This window comes from Panthera uncia, assembly GCF_023721935.1.
Source record: "Panthera uncia isolate 11264 chromosome C1 unlocalized genomic scaffold, Puncia_PCG_1.0 HiC_scaffold_3, whole genome shotgun sequence".
NCBI lineage: Eukaryota > Metazoa > Chordata > Mammalia > Carnivora > Felidae > Panthera > Panthera uncia.
In genome coordinates, this window is record NW_026057584.1 from 24678013 (window position 1) to 24697946 (window position 19934).

General features: G+C 34.6%; 1 protein-coding gene across 1 annotated transcript in view; it reads left to right on the forward strand.

Annotated features, from left to right (window-relative positions):
- LOC125911761 (receptor tyrosine-protein kinase erbB-4-like) overlaps positions 1–19934 on the forward strand; it is a 616386-nt gene that overhangs the window by 409353 nt on the left and 187099 nt on the right. Inside the window, exon 2 of the mRNA XM_049615863.1 lies at positions 13840–13991. Within this exon, the coding sequence (XP_049471820.1) occupies positions 13840–13991 (152 nt within the window). The remainder of the gene's footprint in view (positions 1–13839; positions 13992–19934) is intronic.

A 19934-nucleotide genomic window follows, 5' to 3' on the forward strand; every position in this document is an offset into this window, starting at 1 on the left:
TTTACATGTAGATTATCTGAAGATACAGTAAAAAATGTCATCCGCTGCACCCCTTCCTCTCACAAGTCTAACTTTAGCACACTTTTTTTTAAAGTGATTGTTACTTTTTAGACACATTACCTTGACACAAACATTACCTTGAATAAGCAAGTTTGGATGGAGGACCCAGGACAGTGGAGTGGGCCAGAACTTTTTTCTATAGTTACGCAGGTTCATCACTGCAAATAGGCACATGGACTAGGGTAAAAATGGGAGTGAAACACTGCCCACATTCTTATCACATAGGCAAAGGTGTGTCCTAGTGTGGAGTTTAATCCACCCAGAAGAGAGGTATCTTTCTTCATTTGAGCAAAGACATCTATTGCCCTAGAGCAGCTCTGAGTTGGGGAATGCCTTAGAGGAAGAACCACCTTAAAAAGGAGTGTGTGTGTAACAACAATACCGTGTTTCACCCTTGCTATTTCTCAGTTTTGCCAACTGCTTATATAGTTTGATTGAAAATCTTTAGAAAGCACTTATATCCATGTTATCAGCCAAGTAAACATTTGCCAGTGGAGAGAATGGAAACAAAGTTTCACTCTGCAACCAATGCAATACAAAGGCCATAGGGTATTTCTTAATGTACATCTTTATTAATGCTTAAGAAACCAGACTTAATATGTGAGCATAGCTTCACAGTAGGAACAACTAGTCTAATTCCTTCTTTTAAATAGTTCTAATAGGAAAAAATCCGACAAACTCCACTTTAATTACAATGAATGGCAAAGGTCTCATAGTGATAAGGCATCACAAACAGGCTGGTTTTTATTACACACAAGGGGATGGTCGTAGGCATGATAATCTAGGGAAGAAAGATGGTTGCTAATGTTTACATACTTAGCTCCCACTGGCATTTCACCAGCTTGGAGGTTTGCACTGTCCCTCTTAATCTGAGAGAGTGCATCCAGATTCACAGCAAGACCTCAAGGAGAGCCAGATGATGGGGCAGATGGCAGATGACTAATTTGGCAAGCCTTGATGAGTGGAAATTGTTTGCTTTAATTGCTTGTCAAGTCCAGTATGTACATTAAAGTTAAGGACCTAGCCCTTTCACAGAAAATGAAATACTACAAAGTAAATAAGAAGGACTATGTGTAGAGGAGTGGTAAGGGGTGGGAAGAATGATTAGAAAAAAAAAAGGCTGGAGAGATTTGTGGCAAAACAGTGGTAGGGGGAATATTATTTTATCCAAGAATAGATGACATAAATGCAATTTCTAACTCTGTAAAGTCTTTCTATAATGTTTTTTTTTTCACTTTGAACATGGGAATTTTATGAAATGTAATTTAAGAAAAAAATACAATGAAATATTTAAAGACAGGAAACAAGAACAGGAACTAAGAATTATATACAAGCAGTTACAAGTCAGATTTTGATGATATATATAATGCATTTAAATTCATTTGTAATGTTTTAAATTTACTAGGCTAATTTTTGAAATATAAAATGGAAAAAAAGAATTAGACCCATAAAAGAATAACCTATTGAGAAGACTGAATTCGAGTAGACAACTTACAAAACATATCATTCATAAACAGGAGACAATCATGTATAATTTTATATCTATCATTTTTTGGTCATTGCCAATGAGATTATTTCTCTTTGCAACATAATTTAGCAGTTTAAACATCTCTGAGGACATTTAGAGACTATTGTGGGTAGACAAAAGTGGGAAAATACAGATCAATTACATTTTAGATGGACCAACATGTAACAGTATACATAGTTTATGGACTTGCCTTTCATCAGTCTGTGCTATAGAATGCCTGTCTTTCCTAGCTACAGCTCTATTAGTGAAGGTCTACAATGCCAAGTGCCCTTTTAATTTGGCTCAAACATCATTTAGAAAATGTTTTGTTAATTTCAGCAGATCCCGTGCTTTGTTATTTTGGGAGTCAATAAAATAGTGATAGAAAATGGATTCAGAGAATACACTAGAAGGTCACTTACTTTTTTAAAAGGATACCAATTTCTACATCAAAAAATATTTTATTTACAGTGTGTGTAATGTAAATTACAAATCAGAACTATAAACCTATTTTCTTTATTTATCATTTTGGGCATAATTATTCATAAAAGGACCAAAGAAAGCATAAAATACCTGGAAAACAATACAATAAAAATGTTTCATTAATTTCATACAGGAGCATATTTAACTCCATTAGATATACAAGCCAACTTGTGTGTTTTGATTTCCACACAGTAAAATTTAGTAATTTTTTGTTATATAGTTCTCTGAGTTTTAACTGTAGAGATCTATGTAATCACTACCATGGTCAGTATGCAGAATTGTTCTGCTATCTCTCGAAGTTCCCTGGTGATCCTTTTGTCAAACCCTCACTATCCCTCCTCTCCATCCCCTAGCAACCACTGGTTGGTCCTCCATCCTAGTAGTTTTGTTGTTTTACAAAATGGTGTATCCATAGAATCATATGTAGCCTTTTGAGCCTGGTTTCTTTCAGTCAGATAATGCCTTTGAGAAGTTTCCATGTTGATACATCAATCATCTGTTCGTTTTTATAGCTGAATAGATAGATATTAATGGAATATATATACCATAGTTTATCATTTTGCCCATCAAAACACATTTGAGTTGTTTCCAATTTTTTTTGTGAATTTGAGTAGAGCTCCTATAAACATTCCTATACACATTTTTATGTGAACATAATTATTTATCTAGGGACCTACAAATGGGATTGCTGGGTCATTTGATAAGTGTATGCTTAATTTAATTTTTTTTAAATATTTATTTTTTATAGAGACAGAGCACAAGTGGGGTAGGTGCAGAGAGAGAAGGAGACACATAATCTGAAGCAGGCTCCAGGCTCCGAGCTGTCAGCACAGAGCCCGACACAGGGCTCCAACTCACAAATTGCGAGGTCATGACCTGAGCCGAAGTCAGACACTCAACCAACTGAGCCAGTGTAGAGTAGGTTTTAAGTAAATACTTTAGAAATAAATTAAATCACAGAATTTCTTAGCTGAGGGGAAGCATAAAGATATCCTATTTGAGAAAAGAGAAAGTTGGAACAAATGAGAACAGAATAATTGTTCAAATTTATGTGGCTAGAAAGTGTTGGAGTGATGGAGTCCCAACCCCTACTTTCTTTGCCCAGTATTCATTCCTTTAGATCAGATTTATTGAGTACATCACCTATGCAAGTCTTATATTTTAATTGGATTTAATATATTGAATAATGTGCACATGCTATATACTACATATTTTGATAAATGACAGTAGGTAACATTGAGCTCTGTCAATGAATCAAACATTGTGCAAAGCAAGTTACCCATTTAGACTCACCTAATCCTCACAATAGCCTATTAGATGGTAGTTGTTATTATGTCCATTTTACAGAAGAGGAAATAGAATGACAGAGTCTAAATTGCTCAAGATTACATTGTAGGCCAGTGATTGAGCTAGATTTTTGTGCTGGACATCTGGCTCTAGGCCCTGTGTTCTTAACCTCTAAACTGAGTTTATTGCTAAAAAATACTTAGCACAAAATCCTACTTTGTAGATACAGAAACAGAGACTCTAAAAATGGTGAAATTATTTACTCAAGTTCATTCAGCTTTTAAAAAATGGAAGAACCAGCATATTTGATCCTGGCTCAGTTATGGTTCTCAGTGACTCCAAAGTCCATTCATTTATTCAATAAGTATTGACTGAGAGTCTGTGTGCCTGCTCTTTTAGGTGTTGAGCAGACTAAGCTTGCCTCCTATGGAGCTTGTACTGTAATATAGAAACATAGAGTAAATAAGTAAGCAAAATGTATAATGCAATCTCAGATAGCAGTAAAAAAATAAATAAATAAAGGAGGCAAACAAGACAGGCATGAAGTCTGTGAACCAGCTATTTATTTTAGAGAAGGTGGTCAAAGAAGTCTATTCTGAAGGAGTGATGTTCGAGCAAAGACCTGAATACATTTCTTATTAAATACAGTTTCTTACATGCCATGTTGAAATGCTTGGATTTTATAAGTGTGATTAGAAGCCAATGAGAGTTTTAGGGGCACCTGGGTGGTTCAGTCAGTTAAGCATCTGACTTTGGCTCAGGTCATGATCTTGCTGTTCACAAGTTTGAGCCCTGCATCCGATTCTGTGCTGACAGTTCAGAGCCTGGAACATGCTTTGGATTTTGTGTCTTCCTCTCTCTCTGCACCTCCCCTGCTTGCTCTCTCTCTCTCTCTCTCTCTCTCCCTCAAAAATAAGTAAACACTACAGGCAACTGGGTGGCTCAGTCAGTTAAGCAGCCAACTTTGGCTCAAGTCATGATATCATGGTTTATGGGGTTCGAGCCCCATATGGGGCTCTGTGCTGACAGCTCAGACATTTTCAGATTCTGTGTCTCCCTTTCTCTCTGCCCCTCCCTGGCTCTTGGTCTGTCTCTCTCTCTCTCAAGAATAAAATAAACATGTAAAATAAATAAACAAACTAACATTAAAAACAAAAAGAAAACTCCAAGGAGAGTTTTCATGAGGGGAGTGGTGTGAACGATTTATGTTTTTTACAAAGATCATTCTGGACCCTGTGTGGAGAATGAATTAATCAGGACACATAAGGAATCCAGGAAATCAGACAGGAGCCTACTGTCAAGTCAAGGGGAAAGATTGCAATAATTTGTTTTAAATGACGATAGTAGGAGAAGTGGCAATTTTGGCCTCATTTGGGGATATATTTTGAACATAGGGCTGCAGTCTCTGTGTGACTGTAATAGCATTCAGTAATAGTCACTGAAAATGTTTGCTACTCTTTTGTGCCTTTTTAAAATTAATTTATTTTTTCCTCTCTCCTGTTTATTTATTATTATTTTTTTAATTAAATTCAAGTTAGTTGTTATATACCATTATATACGGTTAGTAATATACCGTGTATTCTTGGTTTCGGGAGTACAACCCAGTGATTGATCTTTTACATATGGCACCTAGTGCTCATCCCAACAAGTGCCCACCTTAATGCCTATCACCCATTTAGCCCTTCCCCCCTCTACCTCCCCTCTAGCAACCCTTGGTTTGTTCTCTGTATTTAAGAGTGTCTTATGGTTTGCCTCCCTCTGTGTTTTTATCTTATTTTACCTTCCCTTTCCCTATGTTCACCTGTTGTGTTCCTCAAACACACGAGTTTGACATATGAGTGAAATCATATGATATCTTTCTCTGGACGACTAATTTTGCTTAGCATAATAAACTCTAGTTCCATCTATGTTGTTGCAAATGGCAAGATTTCATTCTTTTTCATTGCTTGTGTGTGTGTGTGTGTGTGTGTGTGTGTGTGTGTGTGTGTGTATATATATATATATACCTCATCTTCTTTATCTATTCATCAGGTCAGTGGACATTTGGGCTGTTTCCATGGTTTGGCTATTGTTGATAACCCTGCTATAAACATTGGGGTGCTTGTGCCCTTTGGAATAAGCATTTTTGGATCCTTTGGATAAATAGCTGTAGTACAATTCCTGGGTTGTAGGGGAGTTCTATTTTTATTTTTTTGTGGAACCTCTATACTGTTTTCCAGAGTGACTGCACTTGTTTGCATTCCCACCAGCAGTGCAAAGGGTTCCTCCTCTTTCTCTGTATCCTCACCAATATATGTTGTTTCCTGAGTTGTTAATTTTAGCCATTCTGACCCATGTACGATGGTATCTCATTGTGGTTTTGATTTGTATTTCCCTGATGATGTGTGCTTAAGTATTTTATTTTTGGAGATTTACTATAGCTCCAGATTTTTAAATGCCCAATAATGTGCATTCAACTAAAGCATATTTGTTATGTTCATATTTCTGAGTACTTATTATTAAATCAGATAGAAAAATTAGAGAATTTATTGGGTTACCAAGTATATATATATATTTTTATGCAGATTGTCTCTGAATTATGCACACAATATATGCATGGTTTATGTGTATCACTCAATTGCTTCTTTACAATGTACCTTGTACAAACACATTTAATATATATTTTTTTTCCATGATATTGGGTCAACAGTAAGATGCTAAATAAATAATTATTCATTTCTTAATTCATATCTCATATAGGCATTTGATATGAAAGTAAGGGAAAAATTTGATTTTTTTAAGCCCTCTTGTTATCTTTGTTATGTAAACAAATGGAGGGCTGGTTTCCACAGTTATAACATGCCTGGAGGCAGTAATTGATTTTTGGTATTCAAATGGATAATGTTAATGTTTCTTCATTCCACTTCAAATAAATTTTCCCCATGAATCAAACAGATAATTTTGTTAACCTGCCTTTGGGTATTGTTACAAACTCCTAATTATATTCCTATTTTTTTACTGAAGGGAGATTATGTAGTTCACTCACTGTTGGAAAATAAATCTTGTCAAGAAGAATAAAAAGCCCATGTTTGCAACTATAGCTACATTTGTAACAGAATCAATACCAAATAGAAAAATTGGTGATTTTATTAAGGCCTCACATACAACTTTACTGCTGTAGTTACAATTGGAATGAAAACTGTAGGAAGCACAGGCAAATTCAGGATTTTTGAAGCTTGAAGAATTATAAGCTTATAGTTTAAGGACTTCATAATAGTGTTGGCAAAGGGGACTGAATTTTGTTAAACTTGTTTTGGCTGGTAAGGAAAATTTTTCAATTCTGTTTGATAAACAACTTTGTGAAATCAATGAAACTTGATGGTTTAAACATTGTCTTGTATACATTGCCTGATGGTAAAATCAATTGACAAATGGAAGTTGTGAGGCATTCAGTGAAGGCTTCATGAAGAGAAATACAAATGATTTTAATGCATTTATCCAAACTAGTTCTTTTCAGATCAAGTCTGTCTTTCAAGATAAAAGTTAAGAAGAGTATAATAGTCATTATAGACAGCAGTTTGGATCAAAAATAAATATATAGGAAAGCCTCACTGAAACAAAAATATTTCCTAAATTGAACTGTGTGTAGTAAAACCTCCAAAGACCAGAATGTTTGGACAATATTCTAATTAATCAGATTTCCTGTTTATTGGAGGAGTTTGTTGTTGTTGTTGAAAAATATTTCTAAGCATACTCATTCCAATTTTGTTTTCATATGGTATATACAAAACACAGCTGATCATTTATTAAACAATGGAAAATTTTCTGAATTGAGGGTTATTTTATGAATCCCAGTTATAATTGTTTTTATAGAGAGTAAATGAATATTATTAAATGATAATTTCTTACAAAGCACTATGCTATATAGTTCAGCCAATACAAAAGAAAAAAAAAAAGAAAAGAAAAAGGGGCACCTGGGTGGCTAAGTGGGTTGAGCATTCTTCTTTTGATCTCAACTCAGTTCTTTTTTTTTTTTTTTTTTTACTTTATTTTTATTTGAGAGAGAGGTAGAGAACAAACAGGTAAGGGACAGAGAGAGAGGGAGACAGAATCCCAAGCAGGCTCCCCACTGCCAGCACAGATCCTGATATGGGGCTTAAACTCATGAACTGTAAGATCATAACCTGAGCTGAAATCAAGAGATGGATGCTGAACCGACCAAGCCACCCAGGTGCCGTAATCTCAGCTCACTTCTTGGTCTCAGCGTTGTGAGTTCAAGCCCCAGGTTGGGCTCCATATTGGGCATGGAGCCTACTTTAAAAAAAAAAAAAAAATTGTACTGTTTTCAAAGAGTTTACAGCCTTTGTGGCTTTCTTATATAAAGAGATGATTATAATAGTTAATAACCATAGTAATTTATAGTATATACTTTTTTCATATATTCAGGATGAGAAATATGGAAAAATGCTTAGTGATTACAATTCTATGAATAAATGTTTCTCCCCAAATTCATTCAGGTTTCTATCCAAAAGGTCAGAGTGCAGTCAATATTTTAGAAAACTTTTCATTTAGATGTTTACATATTGACTTTTATATAGTGATATTAAAGTACAGGTTTTATTTACAATTGAAATAAACTTGTGCAACATAAGTTGTATATAAATTTCAGTGTGGCATTGCATATATTTTAGAAATAGTGCAGCAAGTTTATTAATCGATGTATAATTTCCCCATCAGTAGTTGTATTAAAATATAAGCTTGTTCTCATTGGAATGTAAAATAATGGAAATCTATATTTCATAAACCCATATCATAGTACCTTTCTCAACAGACATTTTACAAGTTTATAAAGATTTTGGTATAAATTTTCTAGGAGCAATAAAAATAAGTATTGTGGATTAAAGGTGTTTCTTAGTCTCTAGAGTATATTGGCAAAAAATTAAAAAAATAGACTTTGATATTGGCTGTTAAGGATCATGTACATGAATCAATCACTTTTGTTCACCTGCTGTGTTGAAATTATTGTACTTATCAACAGAAATTAATTTTTCTTAATGTCTGTTACTTTTAATAAGTAAAGATTACTTATTAAAATTTACCACAGAACCCGTAAAAATGCTCAAATGGTCAAGAATAACTTTGTTTTTTCTTCAGAAACAGACTCTTAACTACAGAGAACAAACTGAGGGTTACCAGAGGAGAGGTGGGCAGGGGATGGGTTATATAGGTGATAGGGATTAAGAAGGGCACTTGTCGTGATGAGCACCAGGTGTTGTATGTAAATATCGAATCACTAAATTCCACAGGTGAAACTAATATTATACTATATTAACTAACTGGAATTTACATAAAAATTTAAAAAAATAATGGTTTTGTAATTTCATTCTGAATTGAATTTTATTTAGTCAAACAATGTAATGGAATAGTAAAAATTACTTAAGGTCAAAAGCGTATAACTTAACTAGAATTTAGAACTTGCTATGTATAATATTTTAGCAGTCATTAACAAAATTCACCATTATCTTTATGTTAATGATAATAAAACAATGTAAAATCTTAATTGTTTGAAAACCATGCTTACTTTTAGCTTATTTCTCAACAAATATCTAGGATGTGTCCCTAGGTCTTATGGTCCAAGATGGTGGATCAAGGTTTAGCCATCCCATTCCCATTCCAGACAGCATAAGGAAGGTGTGAAGAAGAAAAGAGACAACGTTGACTCCAATCATGTTTTAAATGAAATTCTGGCAAGATAGCATACAACGTTACCTCCAAGAGCAGCAATGAGAAATGTAATCTTTTATTGGGGTGGCCATATGCCCAGGTAAAGTTGTGTAGTTATTTACTATGAACGAAGAAGAGAATGGGTATTGAAGATTCAAGAAGTCTTTGCCTCCATCCCTAGCATTCTACAAAAGCTGCATTCTCAAAGGTAACAAATGAATTCCAGCATGGCATGTGAGAGACTCAGCAAGGGAGAACGCAGGGGAGTAGCTTGGAGGTGATAGGGTGACAGGACCCTGGAGAGAGGAAATGAAATTTAACAGTTCTTTAGATGTTAGATTTCAGAAACAGTCTAAATATTATATATTGGTTTTCTAGACCTGCTCTAACAAAGTACCACAAACCATAGAACAATAGCAGTTTATTCCTTCACAGTTCTGGAGGCTAAAAGTCTAATACCAAGGTGTCGGCAGGGTCTCTGAGACTGGGTAGAATCTTCCCTTGGCTCTTCCTAGCTTCTGGTAGTGGCCATCAATTATTGACATTCCTTGGCATACAGCTGCATCTCACTCACATCTTTGAGAGTTAAAGATGTTACATTTTTTTTTGCCCTCCCCGCCCACCAATCTTTGTAGTCACATGATGTTTTCCTCTTCTTAGAAGGCCTTTATCATGTTGGGTTTAGGGCCTACCTAATGTCTTCATCTTAACTTGATTACATCTACAAAGACCCTGTTTCCGAACAAGGTGATAGTCACAGATACCAGGGTCTTAGCCTTCAACATATCTTTTAGAGGGACATAATTTCACTTATAAAATAATATTTCTATAAAATATACTGTTTGATAAACTTTAGACATCCAGATGAGGAAAGTTTGTGTCTTGTTTTTATTTTAGCAGTGAACTTCCCCTATGGTTAAAGGTCTACATTATCATTCAATACTTTTAAATTTAGATTTTTGTCATTTTTGATATGTCAGTAGGCAACAATAGTTGTTAAGGTGGTCTTAATTATTGGAATGTATCCATCTGGATTTTTTTTTTCCTTTGTGTACAGAAACCCATTCCCTTGAATACCACTAAAGCATTATGACTTGTCATTTCTGTGTGCATAACATACAGCTGTTTATGTGACTTTATTACGCAGCTCTGTTTCCAGTGTCTTCAAAGTTTACACTTTATATCTTGCCTTAAGTTGCTGTATATTATGTAACTTACTCAAAGAAGATAAGTTCATATCCTTTTTTTAGACTTTCCATACTATTATTACAAGATTCATAATACAGTTTTTTTCAGGCAATTGAAGATTTGAATTGGTACATTAAATGATAAAGATCTTGTACAGGCAGGTGTACAAACCATGAGAAGTAATAACTAAAACTCTGACTTCTGGAAGATAGGGAAAATATCAACACAGAAAACAAAACAAAACAAAACAAAAACATGTATGTACCCTCAGTGCTCATCTATGAACAGACTCATGATCCATGCCCTCAAAGAAGGCATATGAGATCCTTTACTGTCAGTCTGTTATACCTTAGAATACTCATGAATATGCTAATGAATATACCTTAGAATACTAATGAATGACCCAGTTGATATCAATAAAAACTCATATTTTACAACATATTCTATTTCTAGTATATGTTTACGAATATATCAATCTAAATTGCTTAACATTTGTATTTTATTTTTTTTAATTTTTTTAATGTGAAATTTATTGTCAAATTGGTTTCCATACAACAGCCAGTGCTCATCCCAACAGGTGCCCTCCTCAATGCCCATCACCCACCCTCCCCTCCCTCCCACCCCCCCATCAACCCTCAGTTCTCAGTTTTTAAGAGTCTCTTATGTTTTGGCTCCCTCCCTCTCTAAACTTTTTTTTTCCTTCCCCTCCCCCATGGTCTTCTGTTAAGTTTCTCAGGATCCACATAAGAGTGAACACATATGGTATCTGTCTTTCTCTGTATGACTTATTTCACTTAGCATAACACTCTCCAGTTCCATCCACGTTGTTACAAAAGGCCATATTTCATTCTTTCTCATTGCCAAGTAGTATTCCATTGTATATATAAACCACAATTTCTTTATCCATTCATCAGTTGATGGACATTTAAGCTCCTTCCATAATTTGGCTATCGTTGAAAGTGTTGCTATAAACATTGGGGTACAAGTGCCCCTATGCATCAGCACTCCTGTATCCCTTGGGTCAATTCCTAGCAGTACTACTGCTGGGTCATAGGGTAGATCTATTTTTAATTTTTTGAGGAACATCAACACTGTTTTCCAGAACCAGTTTGCATTCCTACCAACAGTGCAAGAGGGTTCCCGTTTCTCCATAAATTCTCAAGCATCTATAGTCTGATTTGTTCATTTTAGCCACTCTGACTGGTGTGAGGTGGTATCTGAGTGTGGTTTTGATTTGTATTTCCCTGATGAGGAGCGACATTGAGCATCTTTTCATGTGCCTGTTGGCCGTCTGGATGTTTTCTTTAGAGAAGTGTCTATTCATGTTTTATGCCCATTTCTTCACTGGATTATTTGTTTATTGGGTGTGGAGTTTGGTGAGCCCTTTATAGATTTTGGATACTAGCCCTTTGTCTGATATGTCATTTGCAAATATCTTTTCCCATTCCATCGGTTGCCTTTTAGTTTTGTTGATTGTTTCCTTTGCTGTGCAGAAGCTTTTTATCTTCATGAGATCCCAATAGTTCATTTTTGGTTTTAATTTCCTTGCCTTTGGGGATGTGCCAAGTAAGAAATTGCTGTGGCTGAGGTCAGAGAAGTTTTTTCCTGCTTTCTCCTCTAGGGTTTTGATGGTTTCCTGTCTCACATTCAGGTTCTTTATCCATTTTGAGTTTATTTTTGTGAATGGTGTAAGAAAGTGGTCTAGTTTCATCCTTCTGCATGTTGCTGTCCAGTTCTCCCAGCACCATTTGTTAAAGAGACTGTCTTTTTTCCATTGGATGTTCTTTCCTGCTTTGTCAAAGATGAGTTGGCCATACTTTCGTGGGTCTAGTTCTGGGGTTTCTATTCTACTCCATTGGTCTGTGTGTCTGTTTTTGTGCCCATACCATGCTGTCTTGATGATGACAGCTTTGTAGTAGAGGCTAAAGTCTGGGATTGTGATGCCTCCTGTTTTGGTCTTCTTCTTCAATATTACTTTGGCTATTCAGGGTCTTTTGGGGTTCCATACAAATTTTAGGATTGCTTGTTCTAGCTTTGAGAAGAATGCTGGTGCAATTTTGATTGGGATTGAATTGAATGTGTAGATAGCTTTGGGGAGTATTGACATTTTAACAATATTTATTCTTCCAATCCATGAGGATGGAATGTTTTTCCATTTCTTTGTATCTTCTTCAATTTCCTTCATAAGCTTTCTATAGTTTTCAGCATACAGGTCTTTTACATCTTTGGTTAGGTTTATTCCTAGGTATTTTATGTGTCTTGGTACAATTGTGAATGGGATCAGTTTCTTTATTTGTCTTTCTGTTGCTTCATTATTAGTGTATAAGAATGCAACTGATTTCTGTACATTGATTTTTTATCCTGTGACTTTGCTGAATTCACGTATCAGTTCTAGCAGACTTTTGGTGGAGCTTGTCGGGTTTTCCATGTATAATATCACGTCATCTGCAAAAAGTGAGAGCTTGACTTCATCTTTGCCAGTTTTGATGCCTTTTATTTCCTTTTGTTGTCTGATTGCTGATGCTAGAACATTTGTATTTTTAAGTGTAGTATTTGAGGGCTTAGAGGCACAAATTTAAATTATGTAAAATTTTACTTAAGAGTGGCTTATTTAGCAATAGAAAAATATTATTTTTAAGAATAAAATTGTTAGCATTTATATTTTGATTTTTTACTTATGTAGGTTTATTCTTTTAGGAAATATAGTAAATTATAAGTTCTAAAGAAAATCTTGTTTAAATGAAATTAATGTATTTACATGCTTTATGTGTCACTACAAATGTGATTGTTTTAATTTCCCTCTTTGCTCTGTTTCTTTGGGACCCATGCCTTCTTATCCTCTGTCCTTAGAACATGCAGTTTAGTAATAGAAAACTATAATATCACTTATATGTCTTATCTAAAAAAGCTGAATGCATAAAACAGAGAGTAGAGTGTTAGCTACCTGGGGCTTCGGGGGCGATTACCAATCAAAGGGTACAGACTTCCAGTTATAAGATGAGCAAATTCTGAGGCTCTAACATACAGCATGGTGACTATAATTAACAATACTATATTATATACTTGAAAGTTGCTTACAGAATAGATCTTAAATGTCACTGTAAAAAAGAAATGGCGATTATGGGGTTCCTGGGTGGCTCGGTTAAGTATCTGACTTTGGCTCAGGTCATGATCTCACAATTCGTGAGTTTGAGCCCCTCATCAGGCTCTTTGCACTTAGCACAGAGCCCGCTTCATATCCTCTGTCTCCCTCTCTCTACCCATCCCCTTCAAAAATAAATGAGAAATTAAAAAAAAAATGGTGATTATGGGACCTAAACGAGGGTGTTAGCTAATGCTATGATGGTAATCATTTTTCAACAGGCAAGTGTATCAAATACATACATTGTATACCTTGTATATGTATCAATTATATCTCCTTATAGCTGGGGAAAAATAAAAGTGAGGATGTGTATCAGTGTGTGGTTTATGTGGATTAATGAGATTCAAAATAGTTTTTAGTTCAGGGAATCGGAGTAGAGCATGTGGAGTCAAGAGTTGAGGGAGACTTCTTCATTGTGCATGGCATAGAAAGGTTATATAACTTCCTGTGTATCTTCTTGTCTTGGCAGTGTGTGCAGGAACAGAGAACAAGCTGAGCTCTCTCTCTGACCTGGAGCAGCAGTATCGAGCCTTGCGCAAATACTATGAGAACTGTGAGGTGGTCATGGGCAACCTGGAGATAACCAGCATCGAGCACAACCGGGACCTCTCCTTTCTGCGGGTAAAACTCTTTCTTTCTCTTCTCTTCTCTGTGAGTGGACGGTGGTGTCGCGATGCATAAAGACAGACCATCTTGCTTCAACTTGATGGCTATGCTCTTTTGCCTGGCAGGGACCATGACCGTAGGCAGAAGACATATTGAGGCATGCCTCGTAAAAGAACAAGAGAAACAATGCTGTCATGACTGAAACCCTGAGTTTAGAGCAGTTACTGTTATCCTAAGAGAGTTGAAAGATTCTGTCAGGGTGTTGTACATGATATCTAGTAAGTCTGCCTTTTTCTGAATTGCATGCAAGAGGAAATGTGTTAGGCTGGGAACTAGAAGAGTCAAAGGACCAATCAGATAAGAATTGGTAACTTTAGTAATCTCACTTTCTGTCCCTTTTCTGTCATTTTGGAAATTTCAGGCTATTCTATATTACCATAATAAGACTAATACTATTATCTGTAGGAGTAAAATGACATTCATTTTTCAAACCTACAAATTAGTAAAATTAGATACAGGGAATTATAAGTACTTATATAGGTTGATATATGCATGTACATAAATGCAGGTGTGTATATAAAAAGTTACTCAGAGACAACCAGTCCTTTTACAAACTTGTTTTGGCTCTCATTTTTACATCCTTAGTCTGCTTAACAGACTATCATTGCTTAATGCCTTCAGTTTCTTATGTTTTGCTTTAACCAGAATAGATATAGGAATATCTGAACTTGAAAGAGATATTATCTTCGCACCTATGAATTTATTCTTTTTACAAGAACTAATAAGATGTATTTTAAATAACAGCATCCCTTTAATTTACTTGAGTTTTTTCAATAATATTTACACATTTCTCAGGAGTACTGTCTTATGTAAATCTAGACAAAAGTGTTTCAAAAACTGATACAGTAAACTATTCAGGAGATAGTGAATTATTTAAAGAACTACGATAATTTAAATAATTCCGTATCTAAATAAGTAGTAACAAAAAGAAGCAATGATCTTTAAATACTTTGAATATTTACTTTAAATACTTTGAAAACTTGAATAAATATATCTAGAAGGGTAACAACTACAGAAAATAAACCACCTCAAAACTTAAACAGCACTATAAAGCTGACAATACATGTAAGCTTAGTAATGACCCATGAACATACCTTTATTCTCATCTATTTATTTAAAGGTAATACTATTTTTTTCTTACTAAAAGCAACATTTTGGTTGTTAGTTCACTTATCTGTTGTTCCTTTGGAAAGTAACTATTTCTAATTGTGACATTTATTTATTCAGTCAACAAATAGTCTTAGCCCAAGAATATAATAGCAAGTAATCTATTGTCCTTGACTTCAACAATCTTGCAGTCTTGTAGAGGGTTACAGGCGTGTGATACATTAAGTATTGTGTATATGTGTGTGTATATGTGTATGTGTGTGTATATAATGTATACAGTATGTATATATGCATATATAAAAATTTTATAGTTGCTAAGAGAGAAATAAGATACCAAAATCTGAATGAAGGTATGGTCTTTTGTTAATAGTAGATGTGGGTGCTGGGCAAAGAAAGGAGTGGCTAATTCTGAAGGATTCAGGAAAGATCTCATCAAAGAAATGCTTAAATTGAATCATGAGAAAACGAATAGGGACTTAAAAGGTGAGTGGGTGGAAAAGAAAGGCATTCTGATGGAAGTAATGTAAGGGAAGGTTTAGAAAGAAGGCTCTAAGTCAGAGTTAATACAAGTGTACTTAATGTTTACGGCTTTAGATATTAGACCTTTGCATGTAAGTAAATAACACATCATTCTCACCTTCATGGAAATTGTAGTGTAGAGTGGATGAAGAGAAACTTGTCATGGAATAAAATATTAAATTGGAGAGGTAGAGAACCTTGTACCAAAGATAGGTATCCAGGGGACATCAGCATCCAAATTAACTACTTAACATTTGGGGCTTAGAAAAAATCATCAAGGGGGATTGAAAAGAATTAGACCAAAAAGTAGACCAAGGACTGAACTCTCCACATGCCCCATTCTCTGTTTTTAGGTGAGTTCAGTGTTATAAGTACTTTTTTTGAATGACCCCTTAAAACAGGGACTATGAGCTGAAGTCTCCATTATGCTACTGTATTGGATGAGCCACTCTAACTGTACCTTAGAAAATCCTGAAAGTTCTCCATTTCCAGGTTTTCTCTGTTATTCAAAACTTCGCTTTATGTCACTTCACTGTTATGTAAAACCTATAATACTACGTGTTTTTGCTAACCAAAAGAAATCTGAAGAGGATTTTCGCTTTTACAAAATGATCATTGCTTCTTTGCTTCACACCATTTCAAAGTAGGAAGGGTTTCATAGGAACACTCTTCTTTCAGATAGCAGGGGAAAACTGTAATACAAAAATTTTTCTCTTTAGAACTACATTATGGTTCATTTGTGTTCTTTGTGGTTTCCCTCCAAAGTACCTAATTTGTCCAATATTGGCACATTACAATAAGGTCAGTGCGTGTAAAGGAAATCTCATTATTTTACATTATGCTATCATGTTCAATAAGTTTTGAATTGTATCAGCAAGTAGTAATCTTACATTAATCTATTCTATTTATTACATAAGCTTCATATGTATTTATGTAAGTGTAATTCACTGAGCAACTTCTTACACAGGTGTGCAATTTCCCCTCCTCTAAGAAGGACTCAAACCTATAATGTGTTCAGAGAGACATTAATTCTGGAATTAATTTCTTTCTTTAAGAACATAAGAAATTACTTTTGTTTTTAAAAGATATTCCATCTTCATTTTTCTTCTCTAAGTAGTGAGTTCATAGTATTTTGTTTTATTATTTGTTTTGTATGAAACCACTCAAATTTCTATAATTTACGAGAACAACTTAGCTCAGTATCCTGTCTACCTCTTTCACTATCTGAATAGTCAATGTCTAGGACAGTGCCTAAAATATCATGAGCTTTCATTAAGTATTTGTCTGATGGACAAATAAATGAATACAATTTCATAAAACTTAATACTTTATAGATTCCTATTTTGTATATTATATGTTCTCTAGATGAATATGTTCATCTCACCCTTATGTTATTTCTTCATGACACCACCAAAGGTCAGGTGTGTGGGCATAGACACAGACTAGGTCAATCAGAATCTCTTCCCGTGAGTTTCTATACTAGTTTCTTGACTGATATGGGTACATAGTTTCTTGACTATTTGCATACCAGAATACAGTCATCTTTTTTCTTGTGGTTGGAATGTCAGAGAAGGCTGTGCAGACAGCAGAATGGAGCCAACACCCTGAAACAGAGAGCAGAGAGGATGACCATTCACCCCAGATTACTGGTGAGGGAATCATTCATTTCCACATTCCAGTCTGCTTCTCATGACTGGTTGCATTACAGCCAGTGAGTCCAAAAGATACCCCTGGAACTTGAGAGTAACTTTGAAGTGATTTTCCTTTTTATTTTTTTTTCCCTTAAACTAGATGGGTTTTCTATCACTATAACTAAAATATCCCATCTACTCCTATCTCTCAAGATATTAAGAACACAGAAAAAGTAGGCTTTTGAAATGGAATATGTGCTTATATATTATAAATCTAAACAAAAAAAATCAGAAAAAAGATAAAAACACCCTAAAATGTTTTGGAGTTACTTCCTTAATCTCTGTTAGATGTATTTTATTGAAATACTTTGAAATGCATTACTTTCACGATGCTTTTATTACATCAACCTTAGAGTTTATCGCTGTAAGCACCTTTTCACCCAGCTGTGTTGTAACCTCCAAGTTTTTGCATTTCTCTTACGGGGAAAAAAAAATTTAGTTGACAATAGTTAGCATTAGACCCCCGAGACACCACATAGTTGGCTAGAAAAAGGCCCTAAAACTTATTTACTATGTACTTTATCACCATCACAAGGTTAAGACATAATAGAAAACAGCGAGGCATAAAAATCATAGATTTTGTGTTATTGTCTTACACTTTGTGAACTCTCTCAAACGAGGTGAAATATAGCGAATGATGGGAATGAACTTTTAGACCTTTTACCATCATTAGAATTCTCAAGAGTTTTTTCTCTTTTGTCATTCCATTGGACCTCTTTGCTATTGCTGGTATTCAGTAACTCAGCTTTTATAATTTACATTTATTTTCTTTATTTGATATATTCATTTTAAGCAAATAAGTATTATGTGTCAACTAAGTGTAAGACAGTGTGGTATATAAAGTGGAGTATATATGAGGAGTATTAATGACTATTCTTAACAGGCATAGTTATATCAGGTATAATATAATAGGCATATAATTTTTATATAACAGGTAACAATTTTTAATTTTGACTTGTATTTAGTTGAGTGAAACTTGTTTTGGACATAGTTATTTTTAGGATTATGAAGAGCTAAATTTATTTTAGTGGTTGATCCATTGACCTGAGATATTAAAAACATTAGTAATTCATTGAACCTGTCTACACTGTAGTGTAAGAGCCTTAAATCTTGATTATAGATGTCTTTATTACTGAAAGTGAATAAAAATAAATTAATATCTTATATTAATAAATAGCAACATTAATATTTTGTTATTGATAGCAAAAGGCACTGTGTTTGAAAAAGTCAGAAAGTATAGTTTTATAAAGCAAAAATACTTTAAACATATCTTCTCTCAGATGATGAATAACACATGTTGTTATGGGAAAGTAAATTTTATGAGAAAACATTTTTTTTGAAAAAATAGCTGTTTTTTTTTGTATTCTTGGCACAAAGCTATAGGGAATTTTTTGTATATATAAGAAATAATGCCATCTAAAACTTTATTTTTAAAAATAAAACTCCAATATATTTCTTGATAGAAACATATAGTTCATTTTTCTTTACCATAGAAAATATTTTATTTTTAATTTCAGATATTATCTTTGTCTTTTAGTTAATAATTAACATCTTATAATGCCATGGAACTATCATCCTTCTTTATTAGGATATATATGGGATTTTTATGTTTGAGGTTGTTGCTTTTCAACCAGTCTCCATCAGACATGAAATTTGTGTTGCTTTTCCAGTGCTAGTAATGGACCTATATTATTTCATTTTATACTCACACATTGTTCCTTTTCTGAGTAAGGACGCATATTTGTAGGAAGGCAGATGAAGCTGTAACTCAAGAGACTGCAAGATGCTGTCTGGCTTGCTCCCTGGAACTTAAGACCTTGGCTTCATTAGCATGTTTCTGTTACAATGTAATCAGGGATGCTGCCTGGCAGTAATGAGTTTCAAGTTGTAACAAGTAACTCTGCTTTCACCTATTCCTTAGCTGTTTTCAGTAACTAGTCCGGCTTAATATAAAATTCTGAAATATTTGCTTTTCAACCTACTTCTAGCTTCAGGGTCTACCTTATTGTCCTCTGGCAATTCAAAGCAGATGACCAGAATTAAATCCAACAATATAGGGAGTGGTTTTTATATTTACATTTCTTTCCTATATCTTTCTTCCCCATTTAACTCTATCTATGCCTGGGTAAAGCTGTCTTCTGCATAGCATGATTTATCAAAATGCTATGTGGAATAATTCATATTAAAAAAAAATAGGTAATTTAGGGACACCTGGGGGGCTCAGTCAGATGAGCGTCCCACACTTGATTTCAGCTCAGGTCATGATCCCAGGGTCGTGGGATTGAGCCCCATGTTGGGTGCCATGCTGAGTGTGGAGCTTGCTTAAGATATATTCTCTCTCTCTCTCTCTCTCTCTCTCTCTTTCTCTCTCTCTCTCTCGATGTCCCTCCACCCCCCACCCCCCCATCCCTTCCTCTGCTGGAGCTCTCTCACTCTAAAAATGAATTAAGTGATAGATAAATAAATAAATAAATAAATAGGTATATGAAGTACTTTATTCCTTTGGGTTAGAAAATAATTTACTGAATAGTTTGTTTAAATAATGGTGACCATTGCCTCTGTCTGGTTTTAGCTTATTAAA